The 20,807-nt window shown below is 39.8% G+C and overlaps 2 protein-coding genes across 2 annotated transcripts in view; both read left to right on the top strand.

Annotated features, from left to right (window-relative positions):
• LOC139691684 (zinc finger protein 236-like) overlaps positions 1 to 12,575 on the top strand; it is a gene marked incomplete at its 3' end in the record, with an annotated part of 33,349 nt that extends 20,774 nt beyond the window's left edge. Inside the window, exons 6-11 of the mRNA XM_071589527.1 lie at positions 1,553 to 1,735; positions 3,360 to 3,641; positions 6,507 to 6,656; positions 7,890 to 8,007; positions 9,491 to 9,687; positions 12,441 to 12,575. Coding sequence (XP_071445628.1) covers positions 1,553 to 1,735; positions 3,360 to 3,641; positions 6,507 to 6,656; positions 7,890 to 8,007; positions 9,491 to 9,687; positions 12,441 to 12,575 — 1,065 coding nt within the window. The remainder of the gene's footprint in view (positions 1 to 1,552; positions 1,736 to 3,359; positions 3,642 to 6,506; positions 6,657 to 7,889; positions 8,008 to 9,490; positions 9,688 to 12,440) is intronic.
• A 6,865-nt stretch (positions 12,576 to 19,440) lies between these two features.
• The window catches only part of LOC139691685 (zinc finger protein 236-like), a 42,366-nt gene continuing 40,999 nt past the window's right edge, over positions 19,441 to 20,807 (top strand). The window contains exons 1-2 of the mRNA XM_071589529.1: positions 19,441 to 19,448; positions 20,357 to 20,489. Coding sequence (XP_071445630.1) covers positions 19,441 to 19,448; positions 20,357 to 20,489 — 141 coding nt within the window. The remainder of the gene's footprint in view (positions 19,449 to 20,356; positions 20,490 to 20,807) is intronic.

Here is a 20,807-nt window from a genome sequence, read left to right on the forward strand (position 1 = left end):
AAAATTCAAATTGAAATTTGTCCGGATTTAAATGCCCACTGTGTTTGAAAGTAACAGAGGAGCATTTTGGAAAAAGGTTTGCGGTGGAATTATGGTTTTTTTGAGGATAGGGTAGAGGTCTTTTAGGATTGATGTCAGAGACTCAGTGAAGGAGTATTTCATTGTTATATCAGAGGCACGGTAGGGGTTTCGTGGGTTGTTTTAACAGGAATTCTTTCTCTGCAAGACCAAGGAAGAGGTTTGCAAAGGAAGGTTTTGGGTTATGGAAATAGGGCATGTTTTGCATCTAGGTTTATTGCAGGGAATGGTAGGAGTTACTTGGCACAAGGCGTGGATTGTTTGATTTGAGGATATCTGGTAAGTTGGCGGGGCGTATGAAAGTAACAGAGGAGCATTTTGGAATAAGGTTGGCGGTGGAATTATGGTTTTTTTGAGGATAGGGTAGAGGTCTTTTAGGATTGATGTCAGAGACTAAGCCTGGGAAGTATCATTTATTTTTTATTTATTTATTTATCGACTTAATTGGGCGAGGTTGAGACCCTCTTCCACCTAACCCTTACATTAAAGACATTACATTGAAGACAATCACATACAACCAAGCCCTAGATGGAGGGAAATCCACCTAGGTGGGAATCGAACCCACGACCTCTGGGTTGGTAGGTGAGGATGTTACCCCGCTGCCACCGAGGCCGGCCGCAAAGTATGTGGTGCATATTGAAAGAGGGTGGGGTTCCACGACGGAGGAAAGTTTGGGAGTGTTGGCATGCTTTCGGATTCTTTTGTTCAGGAGGGATTCAGAATAACCTCATTTGAGGAGGGAACAGTGTAGACTTGAAAGGAAATTATCAAGGGAGTCAGGGTCTTTGCAGATTCTGTGTCCTCTTATGGATAGGGAGTAAGGAATGGAGCGTTTGGTGTGATATGGGTGGCAACTGTTATAATGTAAGCATTGTTGTTTGTTGGTCGGTTTTATGTGCACAGAAGTGTGAAATATTTTGTATATTAATGATACGTTTACACCTAGGGAGTTAATTTTGGCTGGAGAAAACTTTTAGAATTGAAGGAGACAGAGGACGAAGCATTGAGGTTGGAAATCAGCTTTTTTCAGCTAACGAGTATCGCTAAACATTACAACCATAAAGTTAACGTGAAGGTATGAGTATGCCTTTTACATTTGATGGTGTATTTTTTCATCATTTGAACATTCCCACCTCGTGGGAAAGGCGAGCTAATTGTCCAGGTGATAGTAGAAGGTATTTCAATCTTTTTTAGTGTAGCATTTCCTTTTGATACATTTCCATCACTCTAGATGATGTGATCAACTGTTTAATAGAATGAGGTTTTCTATTCTCTATGAGGTTTTTGCCAGATGTTTGCCATTGGGTTGGGTTTCGGCATTTATTCTTGAGATGTGTATGTGTGTGTGTGTTTTGGTGTTTCCTGCGTCTAACCCCTTTTTCTTTCCTTCCGGCGCTGATGATTGTTTCATGTTAATCGCCATGGCGATACCCCTCATTTGACTTGCCCTCTCCTTTGTCTCTGCGCATTGCAGTGGAATTTGAAACTTCACGAGTCAACGCACGTCAGTCCAACGTCCTCATCTGGCGGCCCCCTCCGCTGCCCTGCCTGCACCCGTACCTTCTCGAGGATTGCCTCGCTCAAGGCCCACGTCATGCTCCATGAGGAAGATGAGTCCCTCTTCTGCACCCAATGTGGTGAGGAGTTCAGCACACAGGTGAGTTGACGGCCTATGCCACATCCCTGGGGATCTGCGAAGTCGGTTGAATTCCTGCAGCCAATAATAAGACACTTTTAGAAAGCACCAATGATGTTATTTAAAGGTCAGCTGGTGACTATCAACGGGAGGGAGAGGTTAGGGCTTGTGACAGCGAGAAGATATCGGTACCATAGCAGACTGTCTGATGTGAATTCTTGACTTAACTTGATGTGGAAAAGTGCATCAGTATTGATGTCTTTTCATTCTGCCAAGCCCTGTTGTATTTATTGTATACCAAGATGTATGTATGAGGTCTATGAATTAAGTAATGAGAATGATTTCTTTTTTTACATTCAAATGGAATTACAATTTTATATATTGTCACCTTCAGACTGTACGGTGGGTGGTCAAAGAGTTCCCAATTAAAATCTTGAATTTTCTTGTTGGTTTTGGCAGCAGTGTTTCGGTACACCCACCTTGCACACCCTTCTTGTGTTGGGTGCGACACAAAGGATATCGGGGAAAGTCACATTAAATACGCGGAGTCTTACCAAAAATATTGTGTACTATACGAGGCATGCTCATGAAGTAACAGATTTTTTTATTGGCTGCACTTTTAGTTAGCATACAAACCTCAACTTCAATTCCCTAAATAATCGCCGTTCACTTCTAAGCATTTTTCGTACCGCTGCACTCCCGGCTTCTTATAACCCCTCTGAGCATAGAAGCTCAACCCTCTGAGAGAGTTGAACCAATTGACATTAACCCTGTTCTTGAGTTCCTCTTCCTGGTTTCGAAACATTGTCCACCGAGCCACTGTTTGCCAAGTGCAAGAAGAAGAGGAAGTAGTCGCCAGGTGCAAAGGTCAGGACTATACCAGGTGGGGGGCACAGAAACTGTCTCGTCCACTGGACATTCTTTGTGCTCTTTGTGTGGTGGTCAGTTTAGCCTTTTCGGTACACCCACCTTGCACATAATTTGTGGTATCCGAGGTTTATTCCGTGACAATATTGTAGACAGTAGTGCGTCCAAGTCGAGGAAATCATTCAGCCTGGCCATTATTAATTGTCAATCGACGATCAAATCGCAGTTTTCGTTCCACTTGCGAAACAATTTCATCGGTCAGAATACTGTGGGCCTGCCCTTTTTGCTCTTCGTAAATGGACATTTGTTCGTCCATTTGTTAAAATCACTGGCACAATTGTCTCTTGACCTTTCCTTCACTCTCATACCTAACTGTAGGTCCATAATCTGTGGGTCCATAACTCCCGATGAATTAGTTTCATTTGCAGCCGACAATCCTTTTGCAATGCAAGATTCGTATGACAGAACAACGCACTTCACAGCTGGCGGGATATGAACCATTGTACTGCGGACATTGTTGTGTTTGCATGCACAGGGACAAGCAAACGACTTCTGGAACAAAACAAATGCTGCTATAGCTTCTTAAATGATTCAGTAGATGGCGCCGCAGGAGTAAAACTGTGTTCTGAAGCACCAATATTTAAATATAAGCAAACGGCTCTTACTTCATGAATATGTCTCGTAATTTACAATTACAGCTGTTGTGTTTAAAGTATCCCACAATTGTAATGTGTTCAGTGTTGTCTTTTATTGTCAATGCGTCCGTCTTGTCTCTCAGGGAGCCCTGGATGATCACCTAAGGATTCACGAGGTGGAGGCCCACAACATAGACCCTCTAGCAGACGAGACGGCACCCACGGTTGGACTCGAGAATGCGGTATGGCTACCGGATGGTTCGGCTCATTTTAGTGATGCGGTTCACTCCTTCGTTTCGGCAGACCAGCAAGTCGTGAGTGGCATGCTGACCGATTCCCCCAGGGCCGGACATCGATGCCGTCTGTGCAATGCCATCTTCCGCAAGGCCGGCCAACTGAGGGAACACATGAAGGAACACTCTAAGGTTGGCGCTATTGTAATTTGATGGCATTTCATCAACAAATCTGTGTTTTATGATTGAAATTTTGATTGGGGAATCCCTCATGCTTAAATTAGGCTAATCTCTGGATTATGTTTAGCTATTCTCGCTTCGGAGGGCTTTTTTAAATTATGATAAAATAACTATTTTGTGAAACAATTTCTGTCTTAGTTTTTCAATCTAGTCTCCCTGTAAACACCCACGAATGCAATCGGTTCAGTAATGTTTCAGTGTCTTGTTCCAATCTCGATGATTAGTTATCTTCAGCCCTACAAAATAATATCCGTACCATGGGGTTGTTAGTTCTATTGTTTATTGTCCATCTCCGTCCGACGAGGGAAAACTTGTGAGCTTGTGGAAAGAAGAGATCTGGGAAATCTATAGATTGAGACAAATGAATTGTGAATAGGGCGGTTGTGGAAACTATAATTTGAACTGTATCTTAGTTAATTATGTGTTTATGTCAATAAATTTCTTTGTTTGGGCCCTCTTTGTGTCTTGTCATGAAAGATAGTGACTTTCTTTCTTGCCTACAACCATTGCCTGCTTTTTTGCGCGTATATTTTGCTCTAGTTGGTCCAAAAGGTCATATTATTGTTCAGTATTTTGTTTGAGTCCAATTGGGAAGATTTAATCTAGTATCAGCAGAGAATTCCTTTCGCTTCACTACGAAAACTGAAGCCATCACCTTTACGTCTTATCTTATTGACTTTGCTTTCTTTGGTGGTTTTGAATCAAACAAATTTCACCATCCACTCCTTTGACTGTTGTTTTGTCTCTGGGGTATTGTAGTGGACCCAAGTTACATCTGCAGTCGCAAAATGGTGCAGAAAATCTTGTTGGTTGTTCTTTTAAAATGGGTCAAACATCGTTCCATTTGAAATTTCCATTTTAATTGCGTTTTTGTGTACTCTGCTAAGTCAAATGAGTTGTGGCACCCATCTGACAACATAATTTACTCATGTCCAATTATTTCACTGTTATAAATGTGATATGACCATTACAGATGACATCCATATAGCTTCAGAGATTATTTTGCCCTTTCAATAAGCGATTTCTCGTATGATAATGCATAATGGTGCAATTTTTCATAGTGATTTCTTGGGATTTTGGCACATTTTGGTACGGAACACTACCCTGTTCATCATTTATCTAAGCTGTCCCGTTACCAAACTTAAAACTCATCTGTCCACTTAGCAAAAGTTGTTCATAATATGTACATGAAGGAACAGAATGCTCTTTCAAACAGTGTTCTGTGAGTCTGCATAGGAATTTCATTTTGCTTTATATATATATATATATACACCCACACACACACACACACACACACACACATATATATATATATATATATATATATGCCCAGGAATCGAACCCTGGACCAGGGTCCAGGGTTCGATTCCCGGGCAAGGCACTCTGGGCACCTGCAGCTCCACCCAATCTAAGTGATTTTTTGGGTACCAGATCTTCCTGGGAAACCATAACCGGCCCAGGGAAAGGAACTGGCCCTTTTTTTTACCCTGCTGTGTGAATTTCACACGCCGTATAGGGCTTTAGTACTGGGTGAACTACCAAACCAACCTTCAGGTTGATTACTGTGTTTATGGTTTTATCTTTATTTTACCGGGTATTTTTGATCACTGCTCTATAATCTCATTTTATTTCAAGGATCTTCACACAAATCACTAATGCAGGAACAGCAATATGGAGCCATCCTCACCACAGATCTGTTCCCAGGGAACACTGACCCTTTTAAGTGCTCGGGTGAATTTCAATTTTATTCAAGCTCCTTCACGCAAATCACTAAAAAAGGAACAACGGCCATATAGAGCCATCCCCGCCACAGATCTCTTTCCAGAGAGGACGTACATATTTAAGTGCTTATTCTCATTGAAGGTTTACTTATTACTACTATGTGACGAAACTCATTGCGCTATCACTTGACGTCAGATGGCGATTCCAAGAACCTTCCAAACTACCCTTACATACACAATATTATTATTAGGTAATCTACCGGTTAAGGTAGGTTTTTGGATGGATGTAATTACTAATTAAATAATTTGTAGCCCCTAGCAAAACACAACGTCCTTCTCTAAATCAGGGCCCTCTTCATATCGGAGTACTTTCTTCCTCCCTTCATCCCGTCCAACATCCCTATCCTGTTCCTTCCCTTTCCTCGTTTGCCTAACATTCTACCCTCTATCACAGTCTTCAACATCCCACTGCCGGTCAACACCCCCTTCATCCACTTTTCCTGCCTCCATAGGATTGCTCCCAACAAACCCCTCTCTTTGCCCACCATACCAAGTACTTCCTCATTTGTTTTCCTTCTTTCGGTCCATTTCACCTTCTCCATTCTTCTCCACACGCACATTTCAAAAGCCTCCAATCTACATCTATCCTCCTGCTTCAATGACCACGTATCCATAGCCACACATAGCTACGCCCCATATCAAAGTTTTACGAGTCTTTTCTTTTCATCCTTACAATCAATGTCCCTCTCATCTTAACTCCCTCCTCCTTGTGAAAGCCTCTTTGCTTAATTGTGCAATTCTTCTCCTCACGTCTCTACTACTTTGATACCGCGTTGGTCCAAAACACTACCGAGATACGTATTAAACTGTTCTACCTGCTCTAGTTTTTGCCCTCCTATTTTAATGTTTAGCTTTGCCTTTTTATTTCTAGAAAATCCCCTAATCTTTGTTTTATTAATATTGATTCTCATCCCATATATCATTGACACTGAATTTCCAATTCACTAAGCAATGCTTGCAGGCCCTATACACAATATATTGTACTGTTGTTTGCGGAGTGCGTAATTGCAATCATTGTTGTCTGCGTTGTCCACAGGTGAAGGCTTCCCTCTTGCGGCGAAATCACAAGCGCAACATAGACCGGTCGTCATTCCTGCATAAGTGTAAGAACTGCAGTAAGGGGTTCCAGAAACCAAGCCAGTTGGTGCGGCACATGCGGATTCATACAGGGGAGAGACCCTATAAGGTGCGTGCCTTCCCCCCCTTGATACCGCGTTATCAACTGCGGTATTCCCCTACAGCCTTACATATTTTATAACTATAATTTTTTCAAATTTTGTTTCATGTATTGCTTATATATTCTTATTTTAAATGGATCAAGTTTTTTAACAGTACTTTATTTTTACTGCAACTGCAGCTTCTTTTTCTACAGTTTTTTTTACATATTTTACTACTTTTTAATTTTTTTAAAATACATCTTTACAAGTTTTATTTTTTTTTTACAATTTTTATGATTTTTAAATTTTTTCACTAATTTTTTTTACAATTTTTCACATTTGTACAATTTTTTAAAGTTTTTTTTTACAATGTTTTCATTTTTTACAAAATTAATGCAATGTTTTTACAATTTTTTTTCTATTTTTGCATTTCTTTTGCATTTTACAATGGTTTTTCACTTTTTTTACATTTTTTAATTATTTTTTTCACAATTTTTTATATTTATACAATTCTTACGATTAATTACGATTTTGAACATTTTTAACTAATTTTTCCAACTGAAGTTCCTTTTTTTACATTTTTTTTACATTTTTATGACTTTTTATATTTTTAAAATACATTTTGGCAACTTTTTAGTGTTTTTTAATACAATTTTTACGATTTATTATGATTTTTAAATTTTCTCACTTTTTTTTACAATTTTTCACATTTTTACATTTTTTTGTCTATTTTTAGTTTTTTTCCAATGTTTTCATTTTTTACAATTTTATGCAATGTTTATGCAATGTTTTTCTATTTTTTTATTTCTTTTACATTTTTTTGCATTGGTTTTTTACTTTCTTTACATAGTTTAGAATATATTTTTCAGAATTTTTTATATTTTTACAATTTTTACCAATAATTACGATTTTAAACATTTTTCACCGATTTTTTTACAATTGTTCACTTTTGTTACAATATTTTACATTTTTTTTACAATTTTATAATTTTTTTTACAATTTTTATATTTTAATTATTTCATTAGTGATTTATTTATTAATAATTTAGTTCTAATGTAACATTGCCAATCAACCTTAAAAGATAATTCCATATTTCCACAATCATTATTTCATATTTGTGCTTATAATTGTACGTATCAGAAACCTAATCATATTTCACGTGGTATTTGGCTCGAGTTGTTTCCTGTAATGTCTCTCGTGCTGTCCCACTTCAATTAAGTCTTTAACGAGCACTTCCTCTGTGAAATTTCGCTTGTTTCCAGTGTTCGACATGCGACCGGGCGTTCAACCAGAAGGGCTCCCTCCAGATCCACATGACAAAGCATTCCGGCGTCAAACCGTTCACTTGCGAGTTTTGTTCGGCTGGATTCCGACAAAGAGGTGAGTGCCGCGGTCCTCCAGCCATCCTCCGTATGTGTGTGTGCAAAATACTGGAGTCATATTCACACATTCCTTGGTAATGCAAAATTTTACTGTACAATATGCACGTCTAGTCTTCACTTCTTGTCCTTAATACAACGGTGAATAATTACGGCCGAGAGTGTTTCTACATCTACGTAATTCCCCACAAGCCGCCACAAGGGCATATGGCAGTGGGTGTTATGTAGGTGGGGGTTAGGACCTGTAAAAGGGATCAAAACCCTAATGTAAAACCAACACAAACCTCAACTCGGAAACCGAGAGAGAGAGAGATGGATTGCAAGACTGACAGATTTAAATGGTCATTTTTGCCAAGAGCAATAAGAGACCAGAATGCTTGTAATCGAAATCCCCCAAGGAGTCAGCTCAACACAATAAGAATTGACCTAATTACCTGGTAGGGACTGCGCATGGTTATACTTATATATATATTATACGTATTTATATACATATATACATACATATGTATGCCAAATGGTAAATTACATATCCTCGATAGCTCAAGTGGTTAAGAGCATCCGCCCGGCAAGTGGAAAGATCCGGTGTTCGAGTCCCGGTTGAGGAGATATTTTTACTCTTGTGATCCGTTCGATTCCGCCTTCCCCACCTCTATTGTGTTCGTCCTTTATATGTGTTCCTATCCCTTTTCCTTATATCTGTTTCTGTATATATGAGTATTTATTCGCCGTTTGGCGGGATTTCGTGTTTGAATGTGTATTTGGCCTTATTTCCCCACCTCTATTGTGTTCGTCCTTTATACGTGTTCCTATCCCTTTTCCTTATATATGAGTATATATATATATATATATATATATATATATATATATATATATATATATATATATATATATATATATATATTATATATTTATATTTATGTATAATGGTTTAAGCTTATGGTATATAATGGTATTCGACAGTGGTTTATTAGTATACTACAGCAATGCACAGGAGGCTAGTGAAAGTGAGTAGAACAACTAATTGCCTAGACATTAACACGCTGCATTAGGACACTGCATTCATATAAATGTTATTCTAATGCGGTCATACAGGAAGAAAGGGTTTTGACGGCATTATACACACGAGTTTAGTGAAAGTTTAAATGCAATTGAGAAGAATTTATCATTCCTCCGACGCTACTGTGGGTGGCAAGTGGGAGTTCTGCCACCTATAACCATTAGCAGTTGCTATCCCGTATTGTCCGTGGGAAGGAGGAGTCCTAGAGTCTGTTAGTTCCGGCATCTTTTGCCCAGATTTAATATATATTAATGATCCAAGAAGGAGTCCAAATCCCGTTGTTGATCGAACACGTCATGTGTTGTTGTGCGAGCAAGGTTATCAAAACAAGAAAAATCAAAAGTTTAGATGAATGATTGTTTGTGTACGCTGCTGTACTTGTCTTCCCCCATAACAGTGCTTGCGTGCCCTTGTTTCTCTTGTGCAGGAAACCTGAGGGCACACATCTTAAGGGTACACACAATCCCCGTGACGGGCGAGCAGGCTTTCCGTTGCTGCGAGTGCCCTTGCGTCTTCCGCAAGCTTGGTTCCCTGAATGCGCACGTGAGCCGTGTTCATGGGCACAGCACATCGTCGGGCAACGGCTTGTCGCGCAAGAGGAAGAGAGCGGATGGGAGCACTGTGGTGAGTGTTGATACGCAACGCAAAGTGTTCAGCAAAAGCTGTACCTTGCGTGAAATGTCTTTTTTATTTTTTTTGAAGTAGTTTAAGGGTTATTGTTTTATTTTATGGTTTTTGCGGGTGATTTATTTCATTTTATTATTAATTTTGTTCTTAATTCTCTGTCTGCGAGAGACTTGACACTCCAGGGGTCTTTAGGGAAGGGTGATCAAAAATAAGGTAAATAAATGTTTCAAATTTAATTGTTAGGAACATTTGGAGATAGAAATTCATGGGAGAAGCAGAAATTCGATTGACTGTGATAAATATATATTTATCACAGTCATTCTTCAATAGGAAATACATAATGTAAATTCACTAAAAAGTTCCTTCTGCTTCTTCATTTTTCAACTGCCTAATTATCAATGAGCAATAAATAATTGAAATAACTTAAAAGTATAATTAATATACCTCTTAAAACGAAGCCAACTGACGACTGCTGCTTGTACTTCCTCAAAATGGTCGCTTATAATGAAATTTTACTTGAGATGATTATTTGAGAATGGGAAACAAGTGGTAGTCGCTTGGGGGGGCAACGTCCTCTGGGCTGTAAGAATAAGGAGGTCGATGATATATCCCATCAGCCGAATCCATTGAGTAGGGTGGTCATCGTTTGATGTGAAGATATGTGGACGTGCATTGTATTATGATATGCAAACACACTCCTTTAAGTGAGGAGAGACACCTTGTTTGTAACTTAATTGACCTCAAGACACGCAATATTCTGCAGCACGGAGAAGTAGCCACTCTCTCTCTCTCTTCATTCATTCTAAGGCCTTCCTTTATCTAAATGAAGGGTCAATTCCCTCTGGTTATATCGCAATATCTCGTCAATTGGAGCCACCATTGTTGATATTCCAATGGCAAACTCCGACGGCCGCCCCATCGACTGCTGCTCATCTTAGGACGTTTTCCCGGCCATCAAAAAACTCCAAGCACCACTTCCGATGCACGTCATTTGATGTCTATAATACACTTCTCACCGTAGACTTCCACACTAAATGGCTGCGAAGAATTAATTATATCGGAGAAGCAGTCATCAGTTGGCTTCATGTGACACGGTGGGAGAAAGCAACGAAGATCATATTAGAAAGCTGCTTACAAGGATGCAGAAAGTGATTGATCGACAAGGCGACTCTGTAGAAAAATAGCTAAATGCTCAACCTTTCCATACGATGTACGCAAAGTTGAGAATAATAAATTTGATTTTTCATGAAAATGAAAATAGGAGTCCTTACCTTTCGAATCGCAGATAGGATATTGTATAGGATAAAGAATAGAAATTCAAATGAAACAAAAGGTTATGCTGTTTTCCAGAAGAAAGAGAAAGAGCAAAGTTGTCGCAATTGTACTCAGTATTATTGATGAAGGGTGGAGGAGGGTATTTTTCGTGGAATTTTAAACGTTTGTACGAGGACGAAGGTCATTAAATCTATTTTTCCCGGAGGAAGCTCATTGCTTTTAAAGTTAACCCTGTTTGTAATGAAATATAAGGTAATTATGATCAATTTGTAAGACTTTTCTCAGCTGTTACGAATGGTACAACTTTTCTAAGTTAACCCTCTTAGTGCGGCGGGCCGATATATCGGCTTTCGTATCCCTGGCGAAAAGTGCGGCGGGCCGATATATCGGCTCTTGCGTAGGCTATTGTTTAAATTGCTGTAACTTACGGATTTTTCTTTAATAATTTATGGTTTTTGTGCTATCTATAGGTTGAATTCCATACAATTATATGACACATTTTTTAATAGCATATTTAAATGCTTTTCAAAAAGTATAATTCTTACTATATAATTTTTCGTTCAGTTTTGTACATGTCGGGAAGCTCAGCCTAATTGTTTGCTCGTTTTTTTTCCGGAGTGGTCTTTCCACTATGAAAATCCACTGAAAGACTACTAATTAATCTGTGTTCATCTGTAATCTCTTGAATGTGTTATGGTGAGGTGGTGTTGATATATAACTGCTTATTCAGACTTTGTTGAGACGATGGAAATGAGAGCACTGCTTTGTAATCATTTTGGTTTCTCTTGCCGTCCATCCTAAGTAATCATTTGCGCCCTGTGTATTGGATTACATTGTCAGCAGTTCTCTGTGAGTTAGAATTTCTTTTTTTTCTGCCTTTAGATTGTAAACACATTGCCGCAGTCTCAAGGAAAGGGGAAAAGTCCCAATTTATGACTAAGGTGAGATCGATCAGCCTTTTCAACAAAATCGAACTATGCAGAGGCTGACAAAAAAAATTTGCAATTCACTGGATTTTCTTTATTTATTTATAATTTTTCCTACATGTCTTTTTGATTCTTTCTTATATTTAAATATCGTAGTTTTATTGAAAAATGTTTTTACAAAAATATTAATATTGTGTCTAAAAATCGAAATATTATTGCTAAAAATATATTATTCAAATTTATAATACTGTAATAATTACATTTATTTTTCAGATGATGTAAATGTATAACGTCATTATTAACTACAACATTTTATTATAAAATAAAAAAAACTGCATATGCATATCTAAACAAATAACTTCATAATGTTTTTTTCCCTAAGGTGATACATTTTCTTAAATTACCGTTCGCACTTCTCACTAAGTACCCCTGGAATCCCCGTCGCACTAAGAAGTTTAACCTTTGCCCCCTGATTGTATTCCTTTGGTTTTATTTCATCTGTTGCACTTTTAATTCTGATTTTTTTCTCTTTTTTGTTGCGTATCCAAGGGAGACTCTCTCGACGATGACGTCTCGGACGTGCTCAAGGACCTGGCGGAACTGGAGGAGGCTACGAGGGGACTGGGAGGAGGAGTTGGTAGCGCCGACGGGAGGGCTCAGGAGGCGGTACGCAGGGGGATGGTGGGGGAAGGGTTGAAGGATGCCGTTGGGGAAGGGCCACATCCCTCGGACATACTCCAGCAGGCACTGGAGAAGAGTGGACTATCTGGGAAGAAGGCCGGTAAGGAAAGAGAGAGAGAGAGATAGAGATGGAGTGGTCCTAGAAGTACCCAACCCAACGGAGAAAACACAAAAATTTTGGATAAATTTTTAATTATTTATCGAAATAATCTCATTTCAGATCAAAATACACTTTTCCCAGCAATTTTCAATAAGCTCGATACCCCAGAAGACCTAAATTCATTTTGGAGCTTTCATTCCTAACTCCAGTTCTTCCCATAATGCCTCTTTAATCACTTCTTCCACATGTACATTGAAAATCTACGGTGATAATGAACACCCCATGCATTACACCTCTTCCTAACACTGCCCAACCGGACTCCCCGTTCCCCACTTGAACCTGAGCAGTCTGAGATATGTACAGGTTGCGGATTAGCCTCTTTTCCCTCCAATCTATTGCTATTTTCTGCAATATACTCACTAGTTTTTCACTATTCACTCTATCAAACGCTTTTTAGAAGTCTACAAAACAGGCAAATACCTCCTGGTTGTATATATATATATATATGTAAAATATATATGTATATATGTGTATATATATATGTTTGTATATATATATAACCAGGAGGTATATATGTGTATATATATATACACATATATACCTCCTGGTTATATATATATATATAACCAGGAGGTATATATGTATATATATTATATATATATATATATATATATATATATATATATATAGTACAATACACAGTAACACATAATATAGAAACACAAAAAAAGAGAACACTCACACGTATTTTCTTGATATTTCGACGGAAACAATCCGTCTTCCTCTGAAGATGTAGAAGTAATGACTGCTGGAATTGTTGAGGTGAGGGGTGCGAGAGAAAGGGAAGGGGGCCAGGGGAAGGGGAGAACGGGAGGCGAAGGAGGGGTGAAAGGAATGGTTGGGGAGAGGAAAGGGAGAGGGAAGGGGTGGAAGTAACAGTTATAGGCCACTCCCATCAGTGAACGACATTGAGGCCCGGATGCTGATAGGCCATACAGATGTAAATGAAAGCCAATTCAAGGGTTTTTAATTCTATAGGGTTATCGGATGTGGGAAGGGACGCTAGGACGGAAACATTGTAACACTGGTTGAAGGGGGTATTATGATGGGAAGCATGTTTAGGGATGGGGAGACCCGCGGACGGGGAGGAGGGATTGCACGAGGCGCGGTGGTTATTAATCCTAATGTTAAGTGGTGTGGAACATTGGCCTATGTAAAATGACGGGCAGAGTTTACAGGTAAGAAGATAAACAACATTCTTGGAAGTGCAAGAGGAATAGGGGAAGGGCGGGAGAGAGTTGAATGGTGGGATGGAGTGGGGTGGAGTGGTGAAAATAGGGCAGGTTTTGCATCTTGCTCGATGACATGGAGTGGGTATGGCTCTGGGTGTGTGAGGGGATTTTGAGAGTGGCCTGGTGGATTTGAGGATATCTGCTAGGTTGGCGGGACGTTTGAAGGTGACAGAGGGGCAATTGGGGAGAAGGTTGGAGGAAGTGTTGTGATTTTTGAGGATGGGGAATAGGTCTTTGAGGATGACTTTGAGAGACTGAATGCCTGGGAAGTAGGTCGTACAGATTGAGAGAGGCTGGGAGTCTGTGGTTGACGCAGGCTTGGGGGTGTAGGAATGTTTAAGTATTTTTTTATGGAGGAGAGAATCAGGGTATCCTCGTTGGAGGAGGGAGTGGTGAAGGTTGTTAAGGTATTTGTTAAGGGATTCGGGATGGTTGCAAATGCGGTGACCGCGGATAGAAAGAGAGTAAGGGAGGGAGCGCTTGGTATGGGAGGGGTGACAACTGCTGTAATGAAGGTATTGCTGCTTATTAGTAGGTTTGGTGTGAACAGAGGTAAGGAATTTGTTGTTGCTGAGGGAAATATTAACATCGAGGAAGGTAATCTGAGAGGATGAAATGGTCGAGGTGAAAGACAAAGATGAGGAATCATTGAGTTTGGAGATGAAGGAATTGAGGGAATCTATGCCGTGTGGCCATAGTAGAAAGATGTCGTCAATGTATCGGAGCCACAGGAGAGGTTGCAGAGGATAGTTGGAAAGGAAATTCTCTTCCAGGACACCGAGGTGGAGGTTTGCATATGAAGGGCTGAATCTGCTACCCATGGCACAGCCCTTTATTTGGAGGTAATGGTTATTGTTGAAAGAAAAGGAGTTGCGGGTGAGAATGAAGTTGGAAAGATCAATGAGAAAATCGGTACTGGGGATTTGAGGGGTAGGGCGTTTGGAGAGGAAGTAACGTAGGGAAGAAAGGCCTTCTTGGTGAGGAATGGATGTGTATAAGGAGGTGACATCGATTGTAGCCATAGTAATTTGGGTGTCAGGAGGGAGTGAAGTTGAGTGGAGCAATCTGAGGAAGTGGTAGGTATCTTTGATAAAGGAGGGTAGGGAGTGAACTAAAGGTTGGAGATAGTGGTCCACGAAGGCGGAAATTCTTTCGGTCGGAGAGCTACGCGAGGAGACTATAGGGCGGCCTGGGTTGTTGGGTTTGTGGATCTTAGGAAGGATGTAGAAGTGAGGGGTGTGAGGTTGGGAAGGGGAAAGGAGGGAGATGTCCCTGGGGGAAAGATTCTCCTTAGGGCCATTGTCTCGGAGGAAAGCGATTATTTCTTTTTGGAATGCGGGGTTAGGGTCAGCAGGAATATGTTGATAGGAGGAAGTGTCGGAGAGTAATCTGTTGCATTCTTGAAGGTAGTCTGTAGTGTTTAGGATTACAACTGTCGAACCCTTGTCGGCAGAAGTGATGACTAGGTTGGGGTTGCGTGTGAGTTTTTTTAACTCAGCTAATTCGGCCGGGGAGAGATTAGTTTTCGGATTTAGAGATTTAAGGAAAGAAGGACTAGATGTTTTGGACAGGAGAAGATTGATAAAGATTTCGACCGGGTGATTTGGAGGGAGCGGTGGAGGCTCAAGGTGGGAAGGCGGCCGGAACTTGGTGAGAGCGCTGTGTGTGTGTGCGGGGGATTGAGTGGCGGGTTGCATCGCCCAGAAATGTCGCCATCTAAGATTTCTGGCAAAATTGATGACGTCTGCGAGGATGGTCACGTGATTAACCTTGGGGGTGGGGGAAAAAGAGAGGCCTTTTCCCAGAAGAGAGGTTTGGTGCTCATTCAGCGTTGTGCTAGAGAGGTTCAGCACGTGTTCGGCAGTATCTTTTGCTTGGTCAGCCGGCGGGGAAGGGACGGATTGAGAAGGGTTTTGTTGGTGGCAACGGCTCGGTGGAATTCCTGGTGTTGGTAGGGAAGGTGGGGGTAGGTGGAAAATAGTCGCTAAATCCGGTTTCTGTAGGTAAAGGGGTGGGGGAGGAGGGCTAGGTTTGACAAGTTGGAGAGGTAAGGCAAGGCCTTGGCGGAAGTAAGAAGTGCAAAGATTGGACAATTTGTTTAAGGCTTTTCTGCGTCGGAACTCAAGGGAGCGGAGAGCCGATTTGAGGATTCGGTTTACATTCGGGAGGAGATGGGTATTCAGCTAGTATATATATATATATATATATATATATATATATACTAGCTGAATACCCAGCTTTGCACGGGTTAGGGAGAAACAATAATATAAATATACTACATAAATAAAAACAACAAATTATAAAGTACAATAATACACTACTTCATACAAATTTAAGAATCCTTTTTATTTAACACCTGTTTATAAACTACATTTTTTGTTTCATATCCAGGAGAAAGAATATATAAATTTTTAGGCGAACCTACTCTGGAGCAAGCAACATAAAGTTGCCCGTGGCTAAAACATGGCGATCTTAGATCAACACCACAAAACTTTGAAGACTGTCCCTGTGATTTATTAATGGTAATTGAAAAAGCTACCCGGACTGGAAACTGTAATCTTTTAAAGTTGAAGGGTAGATCAGTTGGGATTAGAGGTATCCGTGGAATAAAAATTATTTCACCTTTTCCTTTTCCAGTTGAAATGACTGCCTGGATTATATTTTTCATTAATTTTGTCGCACACAATCTTGTCCCATTGCAGAGTTTTGGTGGATCTAAATTTCGCAATAAAATGATTGGAGATCCTACTTTAAGTATAAGGCGATGTTGTGGCAATCCAGCTGGATCAAGTGAATTTAGGAATGCCGTTGGATAATTGACGGCTTCGTCAGCATCCACTACGGTATCAACCGATTTATATTCAATCACGTCTCCTGGCAGCATGGCTAGTATCTCCTTGTTAATTTCATTAACATCATCGTTCTTAGGAGCAAGAATGGCTCTTTCTCGCAACCATTCTAAATTTTTATAATTTTGATTAACGTTAGGATAGACTGCTTGTATCATATAGCGGACAGTTTTCACCGATACACATAAATCTGATGACAATTTTATCATACCAGATGCTTCAATAACTAATCTATCTTCTCCAATCTCCAAAAGTTTATTTGCAAAATTTTGAGCATTCCCATCTCTTAAGAGGATTCGCATGTTTTGTTTAAGGCTAATTTCTTGGACATGATTCCATAGAACAGAATGTTTTAAACAGGCATAAATTTCATCGGCTGGAGTCAATTTTGGAATGACAGGCAGAGTTTGACGGAAGTCTCCACACAGGAGTACCAGAGCTCCTCCCATTAAACTGCAGTTTCCTCTAAGATCTTGAAGTGTTGCGTTGAGGGCCTCAAGAGATTTTTTATGAGCCATCGTACACTCATCCCATACTATCAATTTACATTCTATAAGAACTTGTGCCTGGCCGCTTGTTTTATTTATATGACATGTGGGATTTTCTTGTGGGGAAATATTAAGTGGCAACTTAAGGGCAGAGTGGGCTGTTCTTCCTCATTCCATTAATGTCGCTGCAATACCTGAAGATGCAAAGGCTAGAGCAATTTCTCCATGAACCCTGATTTCAGCGAGAACTGAATTAATTAAAAATGTTTTTCCCGTGCCACCAGCAGCATCAAGAAAAATAATACCTCCTTCTTGTTTATCTACTTGATCCATTATTGTTTCGTACGCGAATTTCTGATCTTCATTAAGAAGTGGCTTTTTATCCGCGATGTATGCTTCTAAGTCTAAGACATTGTAGCTAGTTTCACGTATATAATCTGGATAAAATACACCCTGTTGATCTTGTACAGGTGCAAAAAGACCGAGTTCCACTAAAGTCTTGTTAACCATGGTGATACACTTTTCCTCCAAAATAATCAAAGTTTTATTAAAAATGTTGGAGTTAAACGTAATATCCAATGTAGGATTTTCACTTCGAACTTTAGCCAGTATATCTTCACTCATTGATTCTTTATATTTTTCCCATAATGTTTTTGGGTTAGATGGATTACAGGAGGTTATTATGATGGCAAACAAAATTCGGATTTGTCCTGGAAGAGAAATCAAACTGGTCTCTCGCAATGAGTCATCCCAGTGTTGATCTCCTTCTAGCAACCCTAAATTCTGGCAAGCTTCTCTGAATGTCTCACATATTTCTCCGTTTACCGTTCTTAATTCTGCAAATGAGCGAGGTCCTCTAACGGTATGTAGAAGCATTCTTAAAAAATAACATTCGGCGTTGTTAGGATGGACTGTGTAGACTCGGCCCAATGCGTCACATGAATAAATATTATTCTCAGGATCAAAGTTGCCCATTTTTCCTCTACAAAAGACTTTCCTTGATGTATTCCACGTATAATATCTCGGCAATTCTGAATAAAATAGTGTTCTTGCAAAAGTATCCTGCTGGCATAGTTGGAAAAATGCTGCTTCTATGACAGCAAAAAAGTAAACAAATTACATACATACAAACAAACACTCTCCTTTATATAAATAGATATATATATATATATATATATATATATATATATATATATATATATATATATATATATATATACATATATATATATTATATATATATATATTGGCGGTATCTGCGTCAAACAGTGGCGGATACAATTCTCCACGCCTATTGGTCGAAATACCTCGCCGCATTTACGCATGCCCTAGTCCCTTCCACCTGATTGGTCGAACCAGCCCCCAACCCTACCGATAGACCTTTTACCGCGGCGTTCATCAACACCGGCGGTGTCGTCCATTGTTTCGTCATTAGGGAACAGCCTCACTGACCGTGGGTCAATAAAAGGATATGATAAACATCTGTACTTGTTATAATTTAGTAAATTATATCCTTTCCTCATCTTTTCCTGATTTTTTTATATATTCGTTAATTCTAAACAAATCACACTACAAAATGCTTGTTTGAAACCTACAAAAAAGGCGAATTCTGTCCCCTGATTGTATTCTATATTCCTCAAGGGTTGTTAACACTTAATATAATTTTGAGAGGCAGCGTAGTAATGCCTAGCGAAATAATTCTAATTTTTCTCCGGTTTTTTTCTCAAAACTCTATGTACAAACCATTTACCATACTTATACCATACTTATGTATGAATTGTTCGAAATTACGCTTCGATTGATGTATTTTTTGTTTTGTGGCAGGTGTCGTCTCGGAATCTCCCCACCAGGAGGCAGACCTGGTCCAGAAGAAGGCGACGGTCGCCGAGAGGACGGAAGAGGACGGCTCGATGCCACTGGATGCCATTATTGCCACCGATTCGAACCACAGCACGTCCCATTCGTGCGTATTGACCCTGGCGGACAAGGCGCACGATGGGACCGTGAGGTAAGTTCACTTGCGCTGTCGTGAAACGGCTCGGGTGAATAACTACATTATTGTACATGATCCCACTTGATCGTTAATCGTTGTCAAAATGGAGCTTTCAAAATCTACTTTTTCCGAATGTATTCCACTTCATGTACAGGTTGCGGAATAGTTTTCAATTTTCATTCCTACCTCCATTCTCCCCTTAATGCTTCTTTTAATCATTTCCTCCACATATACGTTGAACAGCAACGGTGATAATGGGATTACACCCCATGCCTTACACCTCTTCCTAGCACTGCCCAACTGGATTACCCATTCCCCACATTCCACACCTGTCTATGATTATATATATTTATACAAATATATGTATATATATATATATATTTATACAAATATATGTATATATATATATATATTTATACAAATATATATATATATATATAAAGTGGGTCGCGGTAGTCCAGTGGGTAGGGCGATGGACTACTGACCGGAGGGTCCCGGGTTCGATTCCCGGGCAAGGCACTCTGGGCACCTGCAGCTCCACCCAAGCTTGACTGATTTTTCGGGTAACAGATCTTCCTGGGAAACCATAACCAGCACAGGCAAAGGAACTGGCCCCCCTTAATACTTTGATGTGTGAATTTCACACGCCGTATTGGGGTTAGTACTGGGTGATCTCTACCATCACCCATACCAAACCGACCTTCCAGGGTTGATTACTGTGTTTATGGTTTATGTATATATATATATATATATATATATATATATATATATATATATATATATATATATATATATATATATATATATATATATATATATATATATATATATATATATATATATATATATATATATAAAAATGTGTACAAAGAGCTTTCAAGGTCTACTTTTTCGGATTTACCATGTCCTCCTCTTCCTCTTTGCCCCTCCTGCACATCCCCAACAATCAGGGACCTCCCACTGGTCTTAAGAGTCTTTATTATTCCTCCGTCAAACCAACTACTTCTGTTCTTCTCCGCACCTAACGCGTTCCATTCTCTCTCTCTCTCTTTCCCTCTGCAGGCGCTACAGCATCAAAGTGAGGCGTTTAGGAGGCGTGAGGTGGCATCAGTGCACCTACTGCCCCAAGGAGTTCAAGAAGCCCTCGGATCTTGTTCGGCACATTCGAATCCACACCCACGAGAAACCATACAAGGTGAGCAGGGGATAACTTTATCAAGGGGAAAGGGTGGAAGTTTCAGCAACTAGCCCAATGAGAGGCTTCGTATACCTTCGAGAAATACAGTGTACATTCCAAAATTAATGCAATCATTTTTTATAAAGTAATTTATTGAACAAATTTGCCCAAACGTCTAAAATTCTTGCTGGTTGATGGCCACCCAGAGCGTTCTTCATTGTGAAACTCCTCCTAGCCCTCCTTAACCACTCATCCAGGTACTTAATTTGTCCGTGTCCATCCTGAGGTGGGCATTTAATTTTACACTGAGCCCAAATTTCTATTTTTGGTGTAGGA

Source organism: Hetaerina americana, unplaced genomic scaffold (genome assembly GCF_022747635.1).
Source record: "Hetaerina americana unplaced genomic scaffold, ioHetAmer1.1.p SCAF_39, whole genome shotgun sequence".
NCBI classification, from domain to species: domain Eukaryota; kingdom Metazoa; phylum Arthropoda; class Insecta; order Odonata; family Calopterygidae; genus Hetaerina; species Hetaerina americana.